The sequence below is a fragment of the Emydura macquarii genome, unplaced genomic scaffold, assembly GCF_026122565.2.
Source record: "Emydura macquarii macquarii isolate MOO-44397 ecotype Brisbane River unplaced genomic scaffold, CSIRO-AGI_Emac_v2 contig_1002, whole genome shotgun sequence".
In the NCBI taxonomy this organism is placed as follows: Eukaryota; Metazoa; Chordata; order Testudines; family Chelidae; genus Emydura; species Emydura macquarii.
In genome coordinates, this window is record NW_027131139.1 from 1,335,473 (window position 1) to 1,355,227 (window position 19,755).

The 19,755-nt window shown below is 48.5% G+C and overlaps 1 protein-coding gene across 2 annotated transcripts; it reads left to right on the plus strand.

Annotated features, from left to right (window-relative positions):
- The first annotated feature begins 3,130 nt into the window (after positions 1-3,130).
- LOC137150642 (zinc finger protein 271-like) lies at positions 3,131-6,853 on the plus strand. 2 transcript variants are annotated; one of them, XM_067544611.1, is made up of 2 exons: positions 3,131-3,311; positions 5,042-6,853. In XM_067544611.1, exon 2 carries the CDS (start codon positions 5,079-5,081, stop codon positions 6,711-6,713), a length of 1,635 nt encoding a protein of 544 aa, XP_067400712.1. In that variant the 5' UTR covers positions 3,131-3,311; positions 5,042-5,078; the 3' UTR covers positions 6,714-6,853. The 2 variants fall into 2 exon arrangements, with proteins under 2 accessions (XP_067400712.1, XP_067400713.1); XM_067544612.1 differs by having other exon boundaries at positions 5,107-6,853.
- The last annotated feature ends 12,902 nt before the right edge of the window (positions 6,854-19,755 follow it).

Here is a 19,755-nt window from a genome sequence, read left to right on the forward strand (position 1 = left end):
AGGCTTTTTCAGATGGTGAATTCATAAAACAGTGCCTCACTAAAGTCGCAGGAATAATGTGCCCAGAAAAAAGTCAAGAATTCGACAGCGTTAGCCTATCAAGAAACACAGTTGTGCAGCGAATCGAAGACTTGTCAGCCAACATAAAACATCAACTGTCAGACAAAACGTGTGCTTTTGATTTCTACTCCATTGCATGTGATGAGAGCACAGACGCCACAGATACCGCACAGTTATTAATTTTTTTGCGGGGAGTTGACAATAACTTTTGCGTTACGGAGGAGCTGCTTGATCTCAGCAGTCTAAATACCACAACAACGGGTAAAGACATTTTTGAAGCTGTGTCAAATGCAATTGACAAGATAGGACTTAAATGGGACAAGTTGTGTGGAGTTACAACAGATGGAGCTCCAGGTATGACAGGCGAGCGCAAAGGAATGGCCTCTATGGTGTGTGCCAAGGTGCAGGAGAGCGGAGGTGAGGCAGTTAAAATGCACTGTATCATCCACCAAGAAGCACTCTGTGCCAAGACAGTACAGCTTAGCGATGTGATGAACACTGTTGTGAAAACGGTAAACATAATTCGAGCACGAGCACTCTACCACAGAGAATTTCAAACTTTCTTAACTGACGTTGATGCTGAATATGGGGACCTGCTCTACCATTCAGAAGTGCGCTGGCTAAGTCGCGGCTCCGTGCTTCGGCGGTTTTATTCTCTGAGATCAGAGATCGACCAGTTTTTGAAAGAAAAGGACCGACCTCTTCACGAGCTGAGTGACCCTCTATGGTTGGCAGACCTGGCGTTTTTAGTTGATCTCACTGAACACCTCAACACACTCAACAAAAACCTACAAGGCAAAGACCAACTCGTACCGCAGCTTCACGCACACATGAAAGCATTTCTGTGTGAAGCTCCGACTGTTTGAGGCACAGTTGCGCACCTTCAATGTCGCGCACTTCCCCACATTGTCCGAAATCAGATCTGCGTTTCCAAAGGCCGATCTCACTGATAAAAAGGGGAAATATGTGTCTGTGATCACATCTCTCATGACAGAATTTTCTCAGCGCTTCCAAGATTTTTCTACCATTGAGAACGATATCAAGCTGTTCGCGACTCCCTTCATGATAAATGCAGAAGAAGTGGAAGAGAGTCTGCAATTAGAACTTATAGAAATGCAGTGTGATGATTCTCTGAAGAATCAACATCAGCTTCTCTCCTTACCTGACTTCTACCGGAGCTTGGAAGAAGCCAAGTTTCCTCTGATGAGACGCCACGCAAAAAGAATGATGAGTCTGTTCGGCTCAACATACATATGTGAACAAACATTTTCTCTGATGACGCTGAACAAAAGCAGATTGAGAACCAAAATGACCAACGACCATCTCTGTGACGTCCTTCGCATCTCAACCACAAAACTGACTCCGGACCTGCCAGCAATCCTGCAGGCCAAAGCGCAACTTCATTGTTCCCACTGAGCGCTACCGTGTTCCCCTGAGTTCAAAATATATTACACGTTCCATGTGTTATTAATCCCTATTACTTAATAAATGTAATCATTTTATGTTGATAGCATTTTTAAAACAAATATTAGTTGATCTGTTGACAATCCAAACTTATTTGCATAACAAGCTTGAAATATAGTATATAATTTATTTTATATCCCCACCCCCTCCCGGTCTGTCAAGAACGACCACCATCCAGAAGCAATCAGAGGCAGCTGTTTTGAGAATGAACTGCCAACCTTTTTTGTTCTAAAAAAAAATCCCATTCATGAAAAGCAGTGTTGTAGGCTGATTGATTTAGTTTACTTACTTAAATAAACCAGGTGAGGCAATACGTACTTCATCTCGAGTGAGTGGCCCAGCTGTTTGTGTATTTTATCGCATATGGCCCTTGGTGAAAAAAGTTTGGACACCCCTGCTCTAGACCCTTCCCTCACACTCTCACGCTGCCTCCTTCTCTCAGTGCTCCTTCCCCCTTAGTGCCAGCTGCCTCTCCCTGTCATACATTTAATGTAGATAAATAAAATTAGAGCGAAAACAAACAAATAAACCCCCAATATTGCATTATAACCCAACCCATCCTATTTATCCTGCAAGCAATGGGGGGCTGGGACGGTCTCACTCTGAAGGGCCCATTGTGTTAGGTGAACTCAGTTTGGGGTCTCTAAGCAATACACAAAAAATCATGGTACTAACTTGACATTTGCAAACCATCATCCTGGTTGTATTGCAACATCCCCTAATGCATTGTCCGTTTGCTTTAGGCCCTGATTCTACCAATGTTTCGGCACGTTTAATTTTGGGCTTATACAGTGTGTAACATTTTGGCAGGATCAGAATTGTAAGGGCTTGAAAACACAGACAACCTCAACAGCTGCCAAATTTGGTCCAGCTCCCTGTGAGACATTTTATAAAAGTTATGTCACTGGAAAATTTGCATATTACAAATAATTTTCATGCAATCATAAATTTCACCTTAATGCAAACTCCATACAATTTTTAACTCTGTATTTGTCATATAAAACAGGAGAGGAAGGAGGCAGATTTATTAAGAGCAATATCAGCTTTTGTTTTTTAAAACGTGTCTAATCTTTGTGGGCTGGGAGAAAAGCTGCATTTCCAGCCTCCCACTTTATTGAAGGCAGGAGAGATGCTGCAATGGGGAAGAGGTAATTAAATGTATTTTGGGAGGAAGGAGGACCCCCGACAGCCCTGAACTCTAAGCACTAGGTAAATCCAACATTTCAAAACCACCCGCACCTTCCAAAACCCAGAGATGATTTGAACCATCTCATTACTCTGAAATCAAGCGCCCGGGGCTCGTTTTACTGGCTCCAGGTCCCTAAGCCTCGGGGGTCACGTCTGGCCACTGCTGCCACCTCTGGCGACTTTTGTGGCTCTTCCTGCAGCCCCAGCAGCCCCTGGAGGCCGGGATTACACCAGAGAGACCCGGCCGGCCGGCCGGCCTCCCCCCGCTCTGATGTCAACAGTCGGTCGGTGCCCGCCTGGCCCCCCCCAGGCGCTGCCAGCGCAGCTGGAGAAGGAGCCCCACGCGCCCGCTGAAGGCTCCGGCAGCGAGACAGCGGCAGGCGGTGAGCGGCGGCGAGCGCCCCAGGCCGCCCTGCAGCGCGGGGCGGAGCGAGTCCCGGCTCCCGGCGCGGGGCGGGGCGGGGAACGGAGCGATAGAGCTGCCGAGTCCTCCGGCGGCTAGAGAGGCTCGGAACGGGAAGTGCCCTGCAGGGGGAGCGTGTCAACGAGGGACAGACCGACGGACGGGCGGACCGTGCGCCGGCTGCAGGGAGCGCGGGGTGAGTCGGGACCCCCCAACGCAGCGCAGCGCATCACTGGGGGGTAGGGTGCAGCGCCCAGCCGAGACCCCCCAGCCCCGCCCCAAGGCAGCACAGGGCGGGGGGCGGGAATGCACAGCCCAGCCCAGCCCGGATCCCCCAAGCCAGCCACCCGTGGGCAGCACTGGGGGGATGCAGAGCCCAGCATGGACCCCCCCGCCCCGGGCAGCATGGGAGGGGGGAGGATGCACAGCCCAGCAGGGAGCCCCCAGCCCCGGGCAGCATTGGGGGGATGCACAGTCCAGCAGGTTCCGCCTGCTGCCGCCCAGCCAACTCCCGGGCCACATGCGGGGAACGATGCAGAGCCCAGCGGGGTCTCCCGCCCTCGTTCACAGCCCAGCAGCCTGTCACCCGCCGTGCCCTGTGCAGTAGCCAGCTCGCTCTGGCCACGCAGCGAGCGGTAAGACTGACAAGACCGAGGGTGAACTGTCTACCTGCCGGCTTTGTTGCAGTGCTGGATTTTTATTTTTTAATCCACAGTCTGATGACTGGGAGGAAAGGGGAACTGCTGAACAGAAGGGGGCGGGGCGGGGGGAGTGGAAAGAGGAATTTGCAAAAAAAGTTTTGATCGTAAGCCTTTAAGAGCACTCCTATTACAGATCCTCTGTCCCTTTAAAGCCAGGTATTCTGGGACTTGTAGTACCGAGGCCTCCTGTGAGGATAGCTGAGAACAAGGCCTGCTGAGGGATAGAAGGCTATAAAAGCCAAGCCACAGTAGCAATGAAAGAAGGGATCTTTTATGGGGTGAGCTGGAAGGGAGCAGCTCTGGCATTATCCGTCCCAGCTGGGTTTTCTGGCGGGAGTCCTTCCCTTCATCTATGCTCTGGTCTACTTCTGCTGCTCATAGGCTTTCCTTGTCTCTCCCTTCCGGATATGTTTGGGCAGTGCAGTGCCTGGTTTGTTTGTGTAGGAGGTTCAACTCACTCCTTCATCACCCGTGGCACAGTTGTGCCTCTGTTTCCCCTGTCCCTATTATCTTCAACCACAGATATTCAAAAACCATATCAGCTTCCTCCCCCCACCCATCCTCAAAAAGATATCACGAGTGATTTAAAAGCCATGAGATTTAAAGAACAAAACCAGGTTTATCTGCCTTCCTGTTTTTGAGCCGTCAGGGTGCACACAAGCAATGCACACTGCAGCCAGGAGTGCTCAAAACCTTTTAAAAAAATTAAAGCTGAGATTCTCATGCAACCTCTTAATTCCAGCCAGTGCGGGCTTTAAGACGGACAACAAATATCACACAACAGAAGTGACAGGAGCTGGCAATATTAGATCTCAGCAAGCCTTCCACCTCTCAGCTACAGAGCTCCGACAACAGCCCTTTCACTTCACTGAGCTGCAGGGGGCTCTAGGCTTTCTCGTCAGTGTATGGTCATAGCTCCAGACAGATTCTGTCTCCAAGCTCTTGCCAGAAGAGACCTAACAGCCATAGCTGCTCACCTGATTAAAGAGTCCTTTCTCCTATTGCTAAAACGGCTTAGCTTTATTATCTGTCTCATCTGAGCAGGCCTTGCTTTCAGCCAATCACGAGGTGAGTCCCGGGCCTATCAACTCCCAGAAAGCTGGGCTTTAAAGGGATGGAGGCCCTGTAATAAGCGTGCCCTTAAAGGGCCTATGCTGTCTGTTGGGTCCAACTTTTTTGCAAATTCCCCTTTCCAATTTTTCTCCCCAAAAATTCTGTTTTGCAGTTCCTCTTCCTCCCAACCCAGGGCAAGCGAGTGAGTGATGCCTGGATTCTCGTTTATTCCCACAGATGGGATCATGAGTGACAACGAGCAGGAGAACCCTCTGCAGGGAGGTCCTGAGGAAGGAGGTAGATCCAAAGGAAACCTTCCCCGGGAAGTGGGCTCAGAGAGTCCTGGCGGGTCAAAATTGCTGGGGGAAAACCACACAGAGCAGCAGCCACTGGGCAGATCCCCACCCTGTGGGAGGGGGCTCCAGTCCAAGGAAAAACGCTACAGCTGCACTGACTGTGACAAGAGCTTCAGCCAGAGCTCCCACCTCATCCGGCACCAGGGCACCCACACGGGCGAGCGCCCCTACAAGTGCCCTGACTGCGGGAAGAGCTTCACCCAGAACTCCAACTTGGCACAGCATCAGCGGGTGCACACGGGCGAGCGCCCCTACCAGTGCCTGGACTGCGACAAGAGCTTCACCCAGAGCTCCCACTTGACGGAGCACCAGCGGGTGCACCAGGGGGTCAAGCCCTACAAATGCACCCACTGTAATAAGAGCTTCAGCCAGAGTTCCCACCTCCTGCGGCACCAGGGCACCCACACGGGCGAGCGCCCCTACAAGTGCCCCGACTGCGGGAAGAGCTTCAGCCAGAACTCCAACCTGGTGCAGCACCAGCGCATCCACACAGGCGAGCGCCCCTACAAGTGTGGAGAGTGCGGGAAGAGCTTCAGCTGGAGCTCCAACCTCATCGAGCACCAGCGCGTGCACACGGGCGAGCGGCCGGATAAGTGCCCTGACTGTGGGAAGAGCTTCACCCGCAGCTCTGCACTTATCCAGCACCGGCGCATCCACAAAGGGCTGAGGCCCTACAAGTGCACACAGTGTGGGAAGAGCTTCAACAAGAGCTCCCACCTCATCCGGCACCAGAGCACCCACGCCGCCGGAGAGCTGCCCTGCACGTGCACCAGCTGTGGGAAGAGCTTCACCCGGAGCAGCCAGCAGAGGCCGCGGCCACACCACTGTGCTGAGTGCGAGAGACGCTTCTCCCGCCTGGCTGCTGGCCAGCCACGAGCTGATGTGGCAACGAAGCCCTACAAGTGCGGGGAGTGTGGCAGGAGCTTCGGGCGCAGCTCGTACCTGGTGCAGCACCAGCGCATCCACACGGGCGACAGACCCTACAAGTGCGGGGACTGTGGGAAGGGCTTCGGGGTCAGTGCCCACCTTGCCCGGCACCAGCTCAGCCATGCAGATGAACGGCCCTACCGATGTCCCCAATGCGGAAAGGGCTTTGGTGAGAGCGCAAAGCTGTTGAGCCATCGGCTGAGCCACACGGGCGAGCGCCCCTACCAGTGCCTGGACTGCGGGAAGAGCTTCTGCAAGAGTTCCCACCTGGTCAGCCACCAGCGCACCCACACTGGAGAGCGGCCCTACCGCTGCACCATCTGTGGCAAGAGCTTCTGCCAGAGCTCCCACCTCATCCGGCACCAGGGCACCCACACGGGCGAGCGCCCCTACAAGTGCCCTGACTGCGGGAAGAGCTTCACCCAGAGCTCCAACCTCGCCCAGCACCAGCGCATCCACACGGGGGAGCGCCCCTACCAATGCACCGACTGCGGGAAGAGCTTCAGCTGGAGTTCCAACCTCATAGAGCACCAGAGAACCCATCTAGCACCGAAACCCTGAACGTGGGGCGAGCCAGCGTGTCTGTGGGCTGAGTGAGCTCCTGACACTGCAGTAAACAGCATGGGATGAGCAGGATGCTTGACAGGGGGAGGAATTACTGTATGTACAATGCCAAAGAATAAAAACCCACCCAGGAGTTAGACTTCTTCATGCTGCTTGCCCCAGCCTTGCCTGTTGCAGGATCCGGGAGGTGATCCCTCCTGCCACAGGAGCTAAATAGCCTGTAATAAGGGATGTGCTGGAATGGATCGGCATGGACCTAGCAACAGGGAAGGCCCAGTAGATCCTCCTGTGCATCTTCCTGGGGCCAGAGCAGGGTTGCATTGCTGCCAGATCTGAAGAGCTGCGCAGTTCAATGAGGGAAAGGTTGTAATGAGAGCTGAAGAACTGAGTCACGAGGAAAGAGAAGCGCCTGGAGTCATGGGCGGTGACGAGGAACATAGGGATTGCCGGGCTAGATCAGCACCATGGTCCATCTAGGATCCCATCTCCAACAGGGGCCAGCACTGGACGCTGCAAGGAAGGTGTAAGCCCACAGTAGCAGATATGGGGTAATCTACCCCCCACATTGATCCAATCCTGGTCTCTAATGGAGAGTGACTAAAGTGCTAAACAGGAGCTTTAAAATCCCTTTGCAAATGTTGTCATTAATTGTGATAACTCTAGGTAGTCTTGACATGCAGAAGATTTAGAAAATAAAGCCCAAGGAAATGCTCTAGCACAGCAAAGGGGCTGGGATTGTCAGAGGCCTCACAGAGTCAGGTACCATGATCTGATGGGATTTAGGTGCCTAACTCTGCTAAACTCTTTTGAAGATCCCAATTTCCATTTATAACAGTGTTCCTCCCCCCTGCCAGAGTGCTCTGCACAACACCACAAAGTGCCATTAACAGCAGCCACGGACTACATGAAAGTAGAGGGGCCAAAGGTCATGGAGATGCATGGAGGAAGGTGGCTGATGGATTGAAACACCCTGTAAAAAGTGTTTTCAGATGCGGTTTAAAAGCAAGTGGAGGGGTCAGTTTTCTGGGAGGAGCAAGCTCACACCCTAGCGCAGGGGTTCCCTCATTCTTTCCCAGCACAGGCCACAGCTTAGGAGCGAAATTGTCTTGTGGACAGTTCCTCTGCCATTTGCGATTGCATGGACCGCTACCCTCCCATTTGTGATCAAGCAATGTTCCTGCTGGAACTACAGTAACTGCTTACTTGGGAAGGTAATGTCAGGAAAGTGTTTCATGCATTTTAGTTTGTTTGGACCAGATCCTCAAGGATCCCATAGGAGTTAGGTGCCTCAATGTCTTTGAGGCTATCTGGGCTTTTGAATGCAACGTATAAGGTGCAAACAGGAAGAGGAGCTAGTATCACATAACTTGCCAGTTCTCTGTAGACTACCAGTAAGTGCTTGTGGTCCATGACCACAGACCGGGAACCCCTGATCTAGGTCTTAGGGGATACAGGAAAAGCACCATCACCTTCCACTGGGATGATGGTAGACCTCCTAGACAGCAGGTGGTATCCAAGTTCAGTTACCCATCAGGACAAGGTCTCAAATACACCCAGGGCCTATGTAGTTCTGGGCTTTACAAACAAGCAGGGTCAATTGGTGCAGATCAAAGCCAATCACATGAACATGAAGATCAGGAAACTTAAAATTCTAGGGATGCTGGCCATCAAAGAAATGCCATGTCAGGGCATGCAACTGGCAGAGTTTGCTGGGGGGAAAAGTTATAGTAAAATCGCTGAAAATGAACATTAATCAGGACTCTTTGTAAAGAGGCACTTTTGTAGACCCAGAGTGGGGAAAAAGCCCTAAATATTAGGCATATATCATAACACTCTCTGCAGACATAGTCACAGAACTAGTACAGGACTTGCAAGAATCCGCTCTGTGAAACCAAGAATCCACATCTTCCCAGATCGAAATCCCCAGACTCGGGGGAAATGGGGAATATCCAGAGGAAGACATGGAGATCTGGTTACCATCTCCTGCAAAATGGCTTGTCAGGGCAAACTCTCCTCCCTCTTGGGATGTTAATTCATAGATTTGAAGGCCACAGGGCATCATTGTGATCTGACCCTCACAATACACAGGCCAGAGAATTCTAGCACAAACAGCTCTACTTGGCACAACAGAATTTCCACAGTTAAAGCAGCTCTGAAACTGGTGGACAAATGCAGACTGGCAACATGGATCCTACTCATAGACTCAGTGGATGGCAGTAACAAACTTGGAGCTAGAGAGCTCCACTTGCCAATTGATTTATGCCATTCTTGCTGCTGGTAGTTATTTATAATACTGATATTATGCTTTGTTTCGGATAGCACCCAGGATGTGTGGGGTGCTGCGTGCGCACACAAAATAAGGCCCAGACCCTCCTCCAAAGAGCTTGAACTCACCATAGGTAGGAATTTTTCAATCCCCTAGGTGGCTTTGACGTTTGGTTTTAAGATGTAGTTTAACTTTTAATTTTCTACTTTGAAGAAGCAATCCTGACAGGCGCTGCTCCTTCTGTTTTCACTATTTCTCTCTCTGACACTGCGTTTATTGCTGTACGTGGGCAACAAAGGGACAGCTGGGACAAGGATGATGTATAGACTGAACAGGCAAAATTGCTTCATTCTCATGATTATACTTAGCTAAACTTGCACACACAACCCACATGCCATCACATTACACACTGGGATTTTCAGCTATGACTTTCTCCTGCTTAGACAGCACACACTAAAGCCCAAGTCATCAAAAGTATTTAGGCTCCTAATTTTCATGGATTTCAATGGAGCTGGCCCTAATTGCACATGCAGGTCTGCAAAGAGCTTTGCATCCTTATTAGCTAATACAGCCAGAGAAAGCAATCTACTGAGAACAAGCTAGGGGTGGTAATGGATAGCATATTAGATAACAAGTGGCATGGAGCAGGGAAATGGGAGTCCCTCTGTATATAGCTCTTATGAATCCACACCTGGAATATCATCTTCAGTTTATACTGGCATGACACACTGTACAAGAGCAGCCACAATGAGGACAGGGCCTTCAGGACTCTGCCAGAGGTGGACATAGTACAGCCAGCATCTACCCTTACCCAGAGTCATAGAGTTCAAGGGACCATCAGCTCATCTAGTCTGGGCTTCATGTGTTGGAGGGTTTAATGCTTGTATCCCTTTGTCAAAATGGCCCATTCCTTGCTTGGTGTCAGGTTGCTACAACACATGATGTTCATTTCTGAGTGCCAGAAAGATGCAGGAGGGAAGTCAGAGAAGAGCAGCAAGGAGTCTGGAGCAGTTGATTAGCAGATGCATGGAAATGCATGCACGTAGCTTGTCTTAAGTGGTGACTAATGGAAGGGCTAGGATAACTCTACCGCTATTTGCAGGTTGGAAACACCCAGCATTATTTATGATGTCACAGAGGGGAGAACTACAAGTAATTGCAAAATAAGCTGAATATCAGACACTTCCTGCCAGCAAGACCGAATGGGCTGCAGAATAATTTCCAAGAGAAGCAGTGGAAGCCTCATCACTAGGAACATTTAGAATTAGTGTGCAAAAAACACTAGGGACTATCCTGCCCTAGCTGAGAGGGGCTGGGGTGGATGATCCACTAGGTTTTCTGTCTCTGCTTGACAGAATACGACATTGCGAGCTCTGGAGTCTTTCTACTGGCTCTGAATAAGGCCTGCCAGCTCTCAAGGGCATTATTGCTATAAATTACTGAGTACAGTTTTGAAAACATAAAACCCAATCAAGCAAAGCTATGTTTGTAGCAATGTTCATCCAGTCCAACATAGGCCTCCATTCCCCTTCCAGGGCTCCCCACTAAACACACACAGGCTCTCATGCATCAAATGACACCCTTGTTGGGATCTGGTTTATTAAACTTTGACAGTTCATTGTCAGTTGAATCAAAACCTATCTTCCCCCAATGCTGAGCTCCATCAGCCCTTTGCTGGGCTCATTCGCTCCTTCCCAAAATCCAGATCCTGCTCCCTGAAATTTCCTAAAGCCTTTTCTTCAGGCTTCTGCCCTTGCCCCTCACAGCAGGTGATCTGGCTGGTGTGGACAGCTCCATCACAGAGCCTCTGTGACCCTGGATCTCCACAGCTCCCTCTGCTTGGGCACACTAGCAAGCTATCCCTCCACACAACAGGCTTCCTAAAATCTGACTGATTGGCTGCCATATATTATACCCTTTTATTCCCCAGCAGGCTTGCTTCCTACTCACATGCTCCTGTCATGTGACTGAGAGGTAAATAGTCAGAGGGGAGAGTCCATCTCTGCTCATGCCTTGTTCTACATCTGATCCCACTAGGAAGAGAAAACCACAAGTGCCATGAATGCTGGAGATAATTTGAGCAAAAAAGCACATGACATCACACCAAAGATTTCACACAACAGAAAGCAGCAGCAGTCCTGTGAGCTTGCGGGGAACTGCCTTCCATATACAACTTAATCAATGTTGGCATAAAATTGAGGACTGTGGAGGGGGTAGGTGATGGAGTAAGAGGTGCAGGGACTCGTTCCTGGAGTGATTTTGTAGAACATATACTGGTTGAATGACAGGAGAAAGATGGATGCTTCAGGATCAGTCTGTGTTATTTGGACAATGGAATAAGAAAAAAGTGTTTTGTTAATGTCTGATTATCTGAGAAGTTCCTACAGCTTCCTGCTATTGCAAACAGGACTTGTTTTTTACAAACATTATTATTTATTATAATTATTTGTATTGTAGTAGTGCTGAGGGGCCTTAATCATGGATCAGGGCCCCCTCTGTTCCAGGCGCTACACAAACACACAACAAACAGATGTTCCTTATCGCCCCAAAAATTTACCATCCAGATAAGGGGCCAAATTCTGCTCTCATTGCCAAGAGTGCAAATCCAGAGTGACAGTCAGCTATTTCAGTGATGGGCACAGTATAAGGACATGAAAGAATCCAGCTGGATAGAATCCATTGACATCAGTGGAAATTCTCTGGATTATCACTAGGTGTCACAGAGCAGAATTTGGTCCATAGGGATAGCAATGAGAGAAAATAGGGCATTTTATGCTAAATATTCCAAGTCTTTAAAAAAAAGTTTTGTCTATTTCTCAGTCTGTAAACTTGTTCTTCAACATTTTTTTCAGACACTTCTATTTCAATAACCATGGTGACAAGTGTCTCAGTTCAGCACTGTCATACCTGCAGATTGTTACAATAGACCACACCAGGTGCGTTGTTACACACAGTCTTCCAAGTTATTTTTCCTAGTGTGCAAGCAGGTTTTGACTCTTGGGCAGACGTGTTAGTTTTGGCTGTATAAAGGCAGCTTTGGGAGAGAGAGTGCTGAGTGGTAGAAAAGTTTGCATTCTGCTTTGGGCTCTAATTGGTGTCAGTTCTTGAGGAAGAGTTGCTCACTGGCACTTGGGTTTTGGTGTTGGACAGGAGATTCCTGGGAGAAATGTTTTCCCTGCATGCTGTTTGAACATCTCTTTTTAGGACTGGTGTTTATGCGTCAATAAAGCAAGTTACATTATAAAAACATTGTATAATAGTGTTCCAGGAACTTCTTCGGGTCATGAGCTGTAAAAATCAAAGTTCCCCATATTTATTCCCTCTTGAGGAATCACTAAATTCTCTCTATACAGCCCTGTAGCATGGGGTCTGATCCAGCCCCGCAGTTGTGGCCCTTCTTCGGGCCCCGGCTCGGAGGAAGGCCACTGCATCTTCCTACAAGGGGAACGTTAGCTTCGGATATGAGTCTGGTGTCCTGGCCCTTGGCAGGGTGGGCGAACAAGCAGTGTCCTCGGGTCAGTAGAGCAGGGGGACGACAATCACTCCCTGGGTGGCGAGGACAAGGAGGGAGGGGACGCAGGCCCACCCGACTCCATTGCATCCCAGCCCAGGGCCCTAGCAGTGGCAAAGGCGTTGCTACTGAGTTGGCGGGGCTCCTGCCACAACATGCCGATGGGGGCTTGCCCCTGTCTCAGCCATGGCTATGGCTGTCCCTGGGCCACTTCCTCCCTATATCCCCAGGTACCTGTGTCCGCCGGGTCTTCAGAGTCGCTGGGGTACATGGCCCGGGGTAGGCCCGCCAATCCCTCCTCGTCCACCGGTGACAAGGCTGGTAGCTCCTCTGCGAGGGACAGCTCCTCCAAGTCCCAGGGCTTGGGGGATGGCTCGACCTCAGGCAGCTCTTCCAGGTCTTGTCCCGTCTCTGGGGGTTCAGCGTCTGGCAGCTCCTCCAGGTCAGGTCTGGTCTCGGGAGGGATCTCCCAGCCCTCAAGCTCAGGAGACTCAGTCCAGTCACTGGGGCCCAGGCCCAGTCCTTAGGGCCTGTAGGCCTAGGCCAGTCTAGGGGACCTGGACGCCCTATCCAACTCTCAGGAGTTGGTCACTTGGGCCGCTCCCGGGGTTCTCGCTCCGGGAGGCACTCATTTGGGGCAGCAGCGCGGCCCGGCCCGGTTCAGGCCTTTGCTGCAGCCGGCAGGACGGCACGTTTGCTTCCGGCGGCAGCTTGTCCTTCTCTGAGCTGTGGGGCCTGCTTTTTATACTCTCAACCCTGGCTGAGGCTCTGTCCCTCTGTTGCTGGATTGCGAGCCGACCTCCCGGTTGCTGGGCAGACTGGGCTGCCGGCCCTTTCACTGTCCGGCCCTGCGGTTGTGGCCCTTCTTCGGGCCCTGGCTCGGAGGAAGGCCACTGCACCTTCCTACAAGCCCAAAGGCTAATGTATGTGAGGCCGCCCAGCTTTAAAAGAGAAATCATGGCACTTCAATTTTTTTCTCCACACGGATCTAGATTTCAGTGTAGTTTTTCTCCCACTTACTAAGCATTTAATTAGCTCAGAGGATTCATAGGCAAGCAAACACAATTTAGGGATATAGTAAAGATGGGGAGCCCAATTCAGAGGTGGTGACTAAAGTAGCCTCAGGGAATGTGAGTTAGGGTAATTTATATGCCAAAGCATAAATTAAGATAGCTCCCCTCCCACTTTAACTTACACCTTCATCCAGATCCTTGGCATGTCAGTTGCACTAATTTATACTCCCATGTGACTAAATAGACCAGGGTAAGCAAGTCTAAGGGGAGTCAAATTTATGCCACCCTCAACCCCATATGGAGAGACTGTAAACATAGACACTGGCAGAGGGGATGCAGGCCATTTCAGTCCCATGGGCAGCTCCCTGGCATTTGTGCCCTCTTTTTGTCGTTCTGGCCAGACTCCATCCCAGGGTTTTAGTTCCTATTAGATACTTAGATTCTATTCCCATTTTAAATGTGCTTTTAATACTCAGTTTCCTGTTGTATTGCAGTGTCTCTCCATATGAAATAAAACCTACTCCAGTGTATCCATTTTCCATCCTAGAGTTTCATTTCAGATGCTGAGTCCTATAACAGTTGTGTGTCTGCCTATCCTCCATCTGGAATTTATTCTGGATTCTCCATCTATGTTCCCACAAAAGTTCTTCTGGTAATCACTGAAGATGCAACTGCTCTTTTCAGAGGGCAATTTTCAATGTCTAGGGTCCCAAACCATTTCCTTATGGGCTGGGTTTGCAGCTCCTTCCATCTCACCAGGTTCTGTAGCCTTGTCAATGCTAGAATGTTTTCATAGATAGACTCATAGATTAGGTTTGGAAGGACCTCAGGAGCTCATCTAGTCCAACCCCCTGCTCTCAAAGCAGGATCAATTCCAACTAAATCATTGCAGGCAGGGCTTTGTCAAACTGGGCCTTAAAAAACTTCTAAGGATGGAAATTCCACCACCTCCCTAGGTAACCCATTCCAGTGCTTCACCACCCTCCTAGTGAAAAAGTTTTTCCTAATATCCAACCTCGACCGCCCCCACTGCAACTTGAGACCATTGCTCCTGGTTCTGTTATCTACTACCACTGAAAACAGTCTACCTTCATCCTCTTTTGAACTCCCCTTCAGGTAGTTAAAAGCTGCTATCAAATCCCCCTTCACTCTTCTCTTCTGCAGATTAAATAAGGCCAGTTCCCTCAGCCTCGCCTCATAAATCATGTGACCCAGCCCCCTAATCCTTTTCATTGCCCTCTGCTGGACTCTCTCCAACTTGTCCACATCCTTCCTGTAGTGAGAGGCCCAAAACTGGACACAATACTCCAAATGTGGACTCACTAGTGCCAAATAGAGGGGAATAATCACTTCCCTCGATCTGCTGGCAATGCTCCTATTAATGCAGCCCAATATGCCATTAGCCTTGGCAACAAGGACTCACGGTTGACTTATATCCAGCTTCTTGTCCACTGTAACCCCCAGGTCCTTTTCTACAGAACTTCTGCTGAGCCAGTTGGTCCCCAGTCTGTAGCTGTGCATGGGATTCTTCCATCCTAAGTGCAGGACTCTGCACTTGTTCCTGTTGAACCTCATCAGATTTCTTTTGGCCCAATCCTCCAATTTGTCTAGGTCATTCTGTATCCTACCTCTACCTTCCAGGATATCTACCACTCCCCCTAGCTTAGTGTCATCTGCAAAGTTGCTGAGGATGCAATCCACTCCATCCTCCAGATCATTAATGAAGATGTTGAACAAAACTGGCCCCAGCACTAACCCCTGGGGCACTCCGCTTGATACCGGCTGCCAACTAGACATCGAGCCATTGATCACTACCTGTTGAGCCCAATGATCTAGTCAGCTTTCTATCCACCTTATAGTCCATCCAACCCATACTACTTTAATTTGCTGGCAAGCATGCTGTGAGAGACCATATCAAAAGCTTTGCTAAAATCAAGGTATATCATGTCCACTGCTTTCCCCATACCACAGAGCCAGTAATCTCATCATAGAAGGCACTCAGGTTGGTCAGGCATGACTTGCCCTTTGTGAACCCATGGTGACTGTTCCTGATCACCTTCCTCTCTTCCAAGTGCCTTAAAATGGATTCTTTGAGGATCTGCTCCATGATTTTTCTGGGGACTGAAGAGAGGCTGACTAGTCTGTAATTCCCCAGATCCTCCTTCTTCCCCTTTTTAAAGATAGGCACTGTTTTTGCCTTTTTCCAATCATATGGGACCTTCCCCGATTGCCAAGAGTTTTCAAAGATAATGGCCAGTGGCTCTGCAATCACATCAGCCAACTCCCTGAGCACCCTCGGATACATTGCATCTGGTCCAATGGACTTGTGCATGTCCAGCCTTTCTAAATAGTCCTGAACCTGTTCCTTCACCACTGTGACTGCTCACCTCCTTCCCATTCCAGGCAGGGCAGTGCAGTAGTCTAGGATCTGACCTTCTCTGGGAAGACAGAGGGAAAAAAAAGCATTGAGAACTTCAGCTTTTTCCCCATCATCTGTCATTAGGTTGCCTCCCCCATTCATTAAGCAGTCCATACTTTCCCTGACCTTCTTATTGTTACCCTTCACATCCCTTGCTAGCTGCAACTCCAGTTCTGCTTTGGCCTTCCTGATTTCACTCCTGCATGCTCGAGCAATATTTTTATACTCCTTCTTAGTCATCTGTCCAAGCTTCCACTTCTTGTAAGCTTCCTTTTTGTGTTTAAGATCACCGAAGATTTCTCTGTTAAGCCACGCTGGTCATCTGTCATATTTGCTATTCTTTCTGCACATCGGGATGGTTTGCTCCTGTGCCCTCAATAAGGTTTCTTTAAAATACAGCCAACTCGCTTGGCCTCCTTTCCCCCTCATATTAGCCTCCCTGGGGATCCTGCCCATCTGCTCCCTGAGGGAGTCAAAGTCTGCTTTTCTGAAGTCCAGGGTCCATATTCTGCTGCTCTCCTTTCTTCCTTTTGACGGGATCCTGATTTTGACCATCTCAAGGTCACAGCTGCCCAAGTTTCCATCCACTTCTATTTCCCCTACCAATTCTTCCCTGTTTGAGAGCAGCAGGTCAAGAGGAGCTCGGCCCCTAGTTGGTTCCTCCAGGACTTGCCCCAAGAAGTTGTCTCCAACACTCTCCAAAAACTTCCTGGATTGTCTGTGCACTGCTGTATTGCTCTCCCCGGGTGATTGAAGTCCCCCAGGAGAACCAGGGCCTGTGATCTGGAAGCTTCCATTAGTTGTTGTGTTTCTTAAAATTTCCTACATTTCATAGATTCTATGGCCAGAACGGACCATTATGATCATCTAATCTGATCTCCTGTATAATACAAACCATAGAATTCACAAAAATTATTCCTACAGCACAGTTTTTAGAGAAACATGCAATCTTGATTTAAAAATTGTCAGTGATGGAGGATCCATTACAACTGTTGGTAAACTGTTAATTTTCTCTCACCATTAAAAATTCACTCCATATTTCCAATCTGAATTTGTCTAGCTTCAAGTTCCAGCCATTGGATCATATTATACCTTTCTCTGGTAGATTGTAGAGCCCATTATTAAATAGTTGTTCTCCATTTAGGTACCTACAGATTGATATTGAACCCTTAACCATCTCTTGGTTAAGCTAAATAGATCAACCTCCTCGAGTCTATCACTGTAAGGCATGTTTTCTAATCCTTTAATCATTCTTGTGGTTCTTCTTTGAACCCTTTCCAGTTTATCAATGTCCTTGAATTGTGGGCACCTGAACTGGACACACTATTCCAGCAGTTTTTGCAATGGTGGATGCTGGCAGCCTTTAGCATTTTAATCACTGTGTCATCTAAACCTGAAGCTAGTCTACACTGGTGGTACCACTTTTGGAGCGGCACTGGAAGTAGCAACTGTGACTAATTTTAAGAAAAGAATCATAGAAATGTAGGGCTGGAAGGGACCACTAAAGGTCATCTAGTCCAGCCCCCCAACACTGAGGAAGGATCAAGTTTACTTAAACTATCCCTGGCATGTGTTTGTCTAACTTGTTCTTTAAAACTTTCAATGACAGTGATTCCATAACCTCCCTCAGTAACCTGTTCCAGTACTTAACTATCCTCATAGTTAGAACATTTTCCCTTCTAGCTAATCGAAATCACCCTTCTGGCAGATTAAGACAGATTAAGCTGATTCCTTCTTGTCCTATCCCCAGCGGTTATGACAGATGACACTTTCCTCTTTATAATAATCTTTTACAGATTTGAAGACTATTATGTCCCCATTCATTCTTCTCTAGACTCAACTTGCTCAATTCTTTCAACCTTTCCTCACAGGTCATATTTTTTAAACCTCTTATTTTTGTTGTTCTCTGGACTCTCTCCAATTTGTCCACATCTTTCTTAAAGACTGGACACAGTACTCCAACTGAGACCTCACCAGGGCCAAGCAAAGTGAAGCTATTACCTCCCCTGTCTTACATACACTTCTACTAATACACCCCAGAATGACATTGGTCTTTTTGCAACAGCATCACATTCAATGTGTGGCCCACTATAAACACCAGCTTCTGGAGTCATATTATTCTCTGAAAATTGTAGCTTTAAAAAAAAAATCTGTTTATAAAAAAACTGAAAAATACAACACAAACTCCTCCCCCTCCCCCCCACCCCCACCCCAAAAAAGAGGCTGAAACATGACAAGAATTCACACAAATTCTTTTTTTTTTTTTTTTAGGAGCCTGATTCATGGTTTTTGAACATTTTGGGCTGGCAATTCATAGCCATGGATTTTAAGGCCAGAAGCAACCATTATAATTATCTAGTCTGACCTTCTGAGCACGGGTCAGCAAATCTCATCCAGTGATTTCCCATCACTTCTATTTGAGCTATGGCATCTAGTCATGGGTTTAAAGATTCCAAGTGACCGAGAATCCATCCCATCCTTGGGTCAGTTATTCCAATAGTTAATTCCCCTCTCTATTAGATGTTTGCATTTTATTTCTAGCATGAATTTGTCTAGTTTTAGCTCCCAGCTGTTGCATTTCATTCTGCCTTTCCCATCTTGATTTACAAGCCCTCTGCTGTCAGAAATGCTTATAGAGCGTGATCAAGTCACCCTTAACTTGGATAAGTTACATAGACCAAGCTCCTTCAGTCTCTCACTATAGAGCAGGTTTCCCACCTTGAGGGCAGCTATGCTCTTCCTCAGTCTGATCCCAGAAGCATCCCCTAACCAACTACCTTCCATTTTAACAGTCTTGCCCACAGCAATCTGTATTCCAAAGCACAGTTTCTTTCATTTCTGAATGTATAGCCTTCCTTACACTTCCTTTACTTGACTGCATGCTAATGAAGATAATTTGCAACCTTCACTGTTAATGACAAATCCCAGTGTAGCTCAACCTGCTTCCCGATTGGTGAGATTGTCCTACACAAGACATCCTCTAATTAGGAGGAAAACAACTAGTACCTTGTCAATGTGTAGCCTGCAAGCTAAAACAAGTTAACACAATGGATACTGTGTGTTTCATGCAAAGTTGACTTGGATCTTATCTGCTAGCCTTTAACAAATATCCAATGTAATTGTCAATGTTGCTGTACTTCAGCAGTAACAGGTTAAAAAGCTGAACCAATACACATGTATGCCCACAATCATATATGTTATCAGTTACATGTAAAACACTGGAATACAACATATACTCCTACTCAACATCCCTCTGCTAATCCATGAGCTCTCTAAGGCTATGTCTTCACAGTGGAGTTATCTACACTCAAGCTAACTCCTCTGGAGTGAGGGCAGCTATGGTATGAAATAAAGTTAGAGCTACAGACTGACTGGATTACTGCAGAGTAATTGGGTGGCTCTATATGAGAGCTGGAGGTGTAATATCCAGCTCTAGTAGACGTACCCAAACTAGCTCATGGTAAAAATAGCAGTGTAGCTGCAACTATTGAGACTCTGGGGGAATGCACATCTAACGGCCCCTCCTCCCACCCTAAGGGGAGGGGCTACCGGACCCAGGTCTCAGCTGAATGCAGGGACAACAAATGAAAAACTAGGGATGGGAGAGAGAATCACAGGGTCAAAATCAGGGATTCAGAGGGGGACACCGAGCAGAGAACCCTGGACAGCGCCCACTGCTCCTTGAATGCATCCAGGAGCCAGTGGATGTGGCCCATAGGAATTCTGCTTGGAGACCTGACTTCAGGGAAGACCCCACAGTCCAGGAGGCTCATGGGGCAGGGGCCCGATAGTGAGGTCTGAAGGGCCAGGAGTGAGGAGCAAGCGGGGAG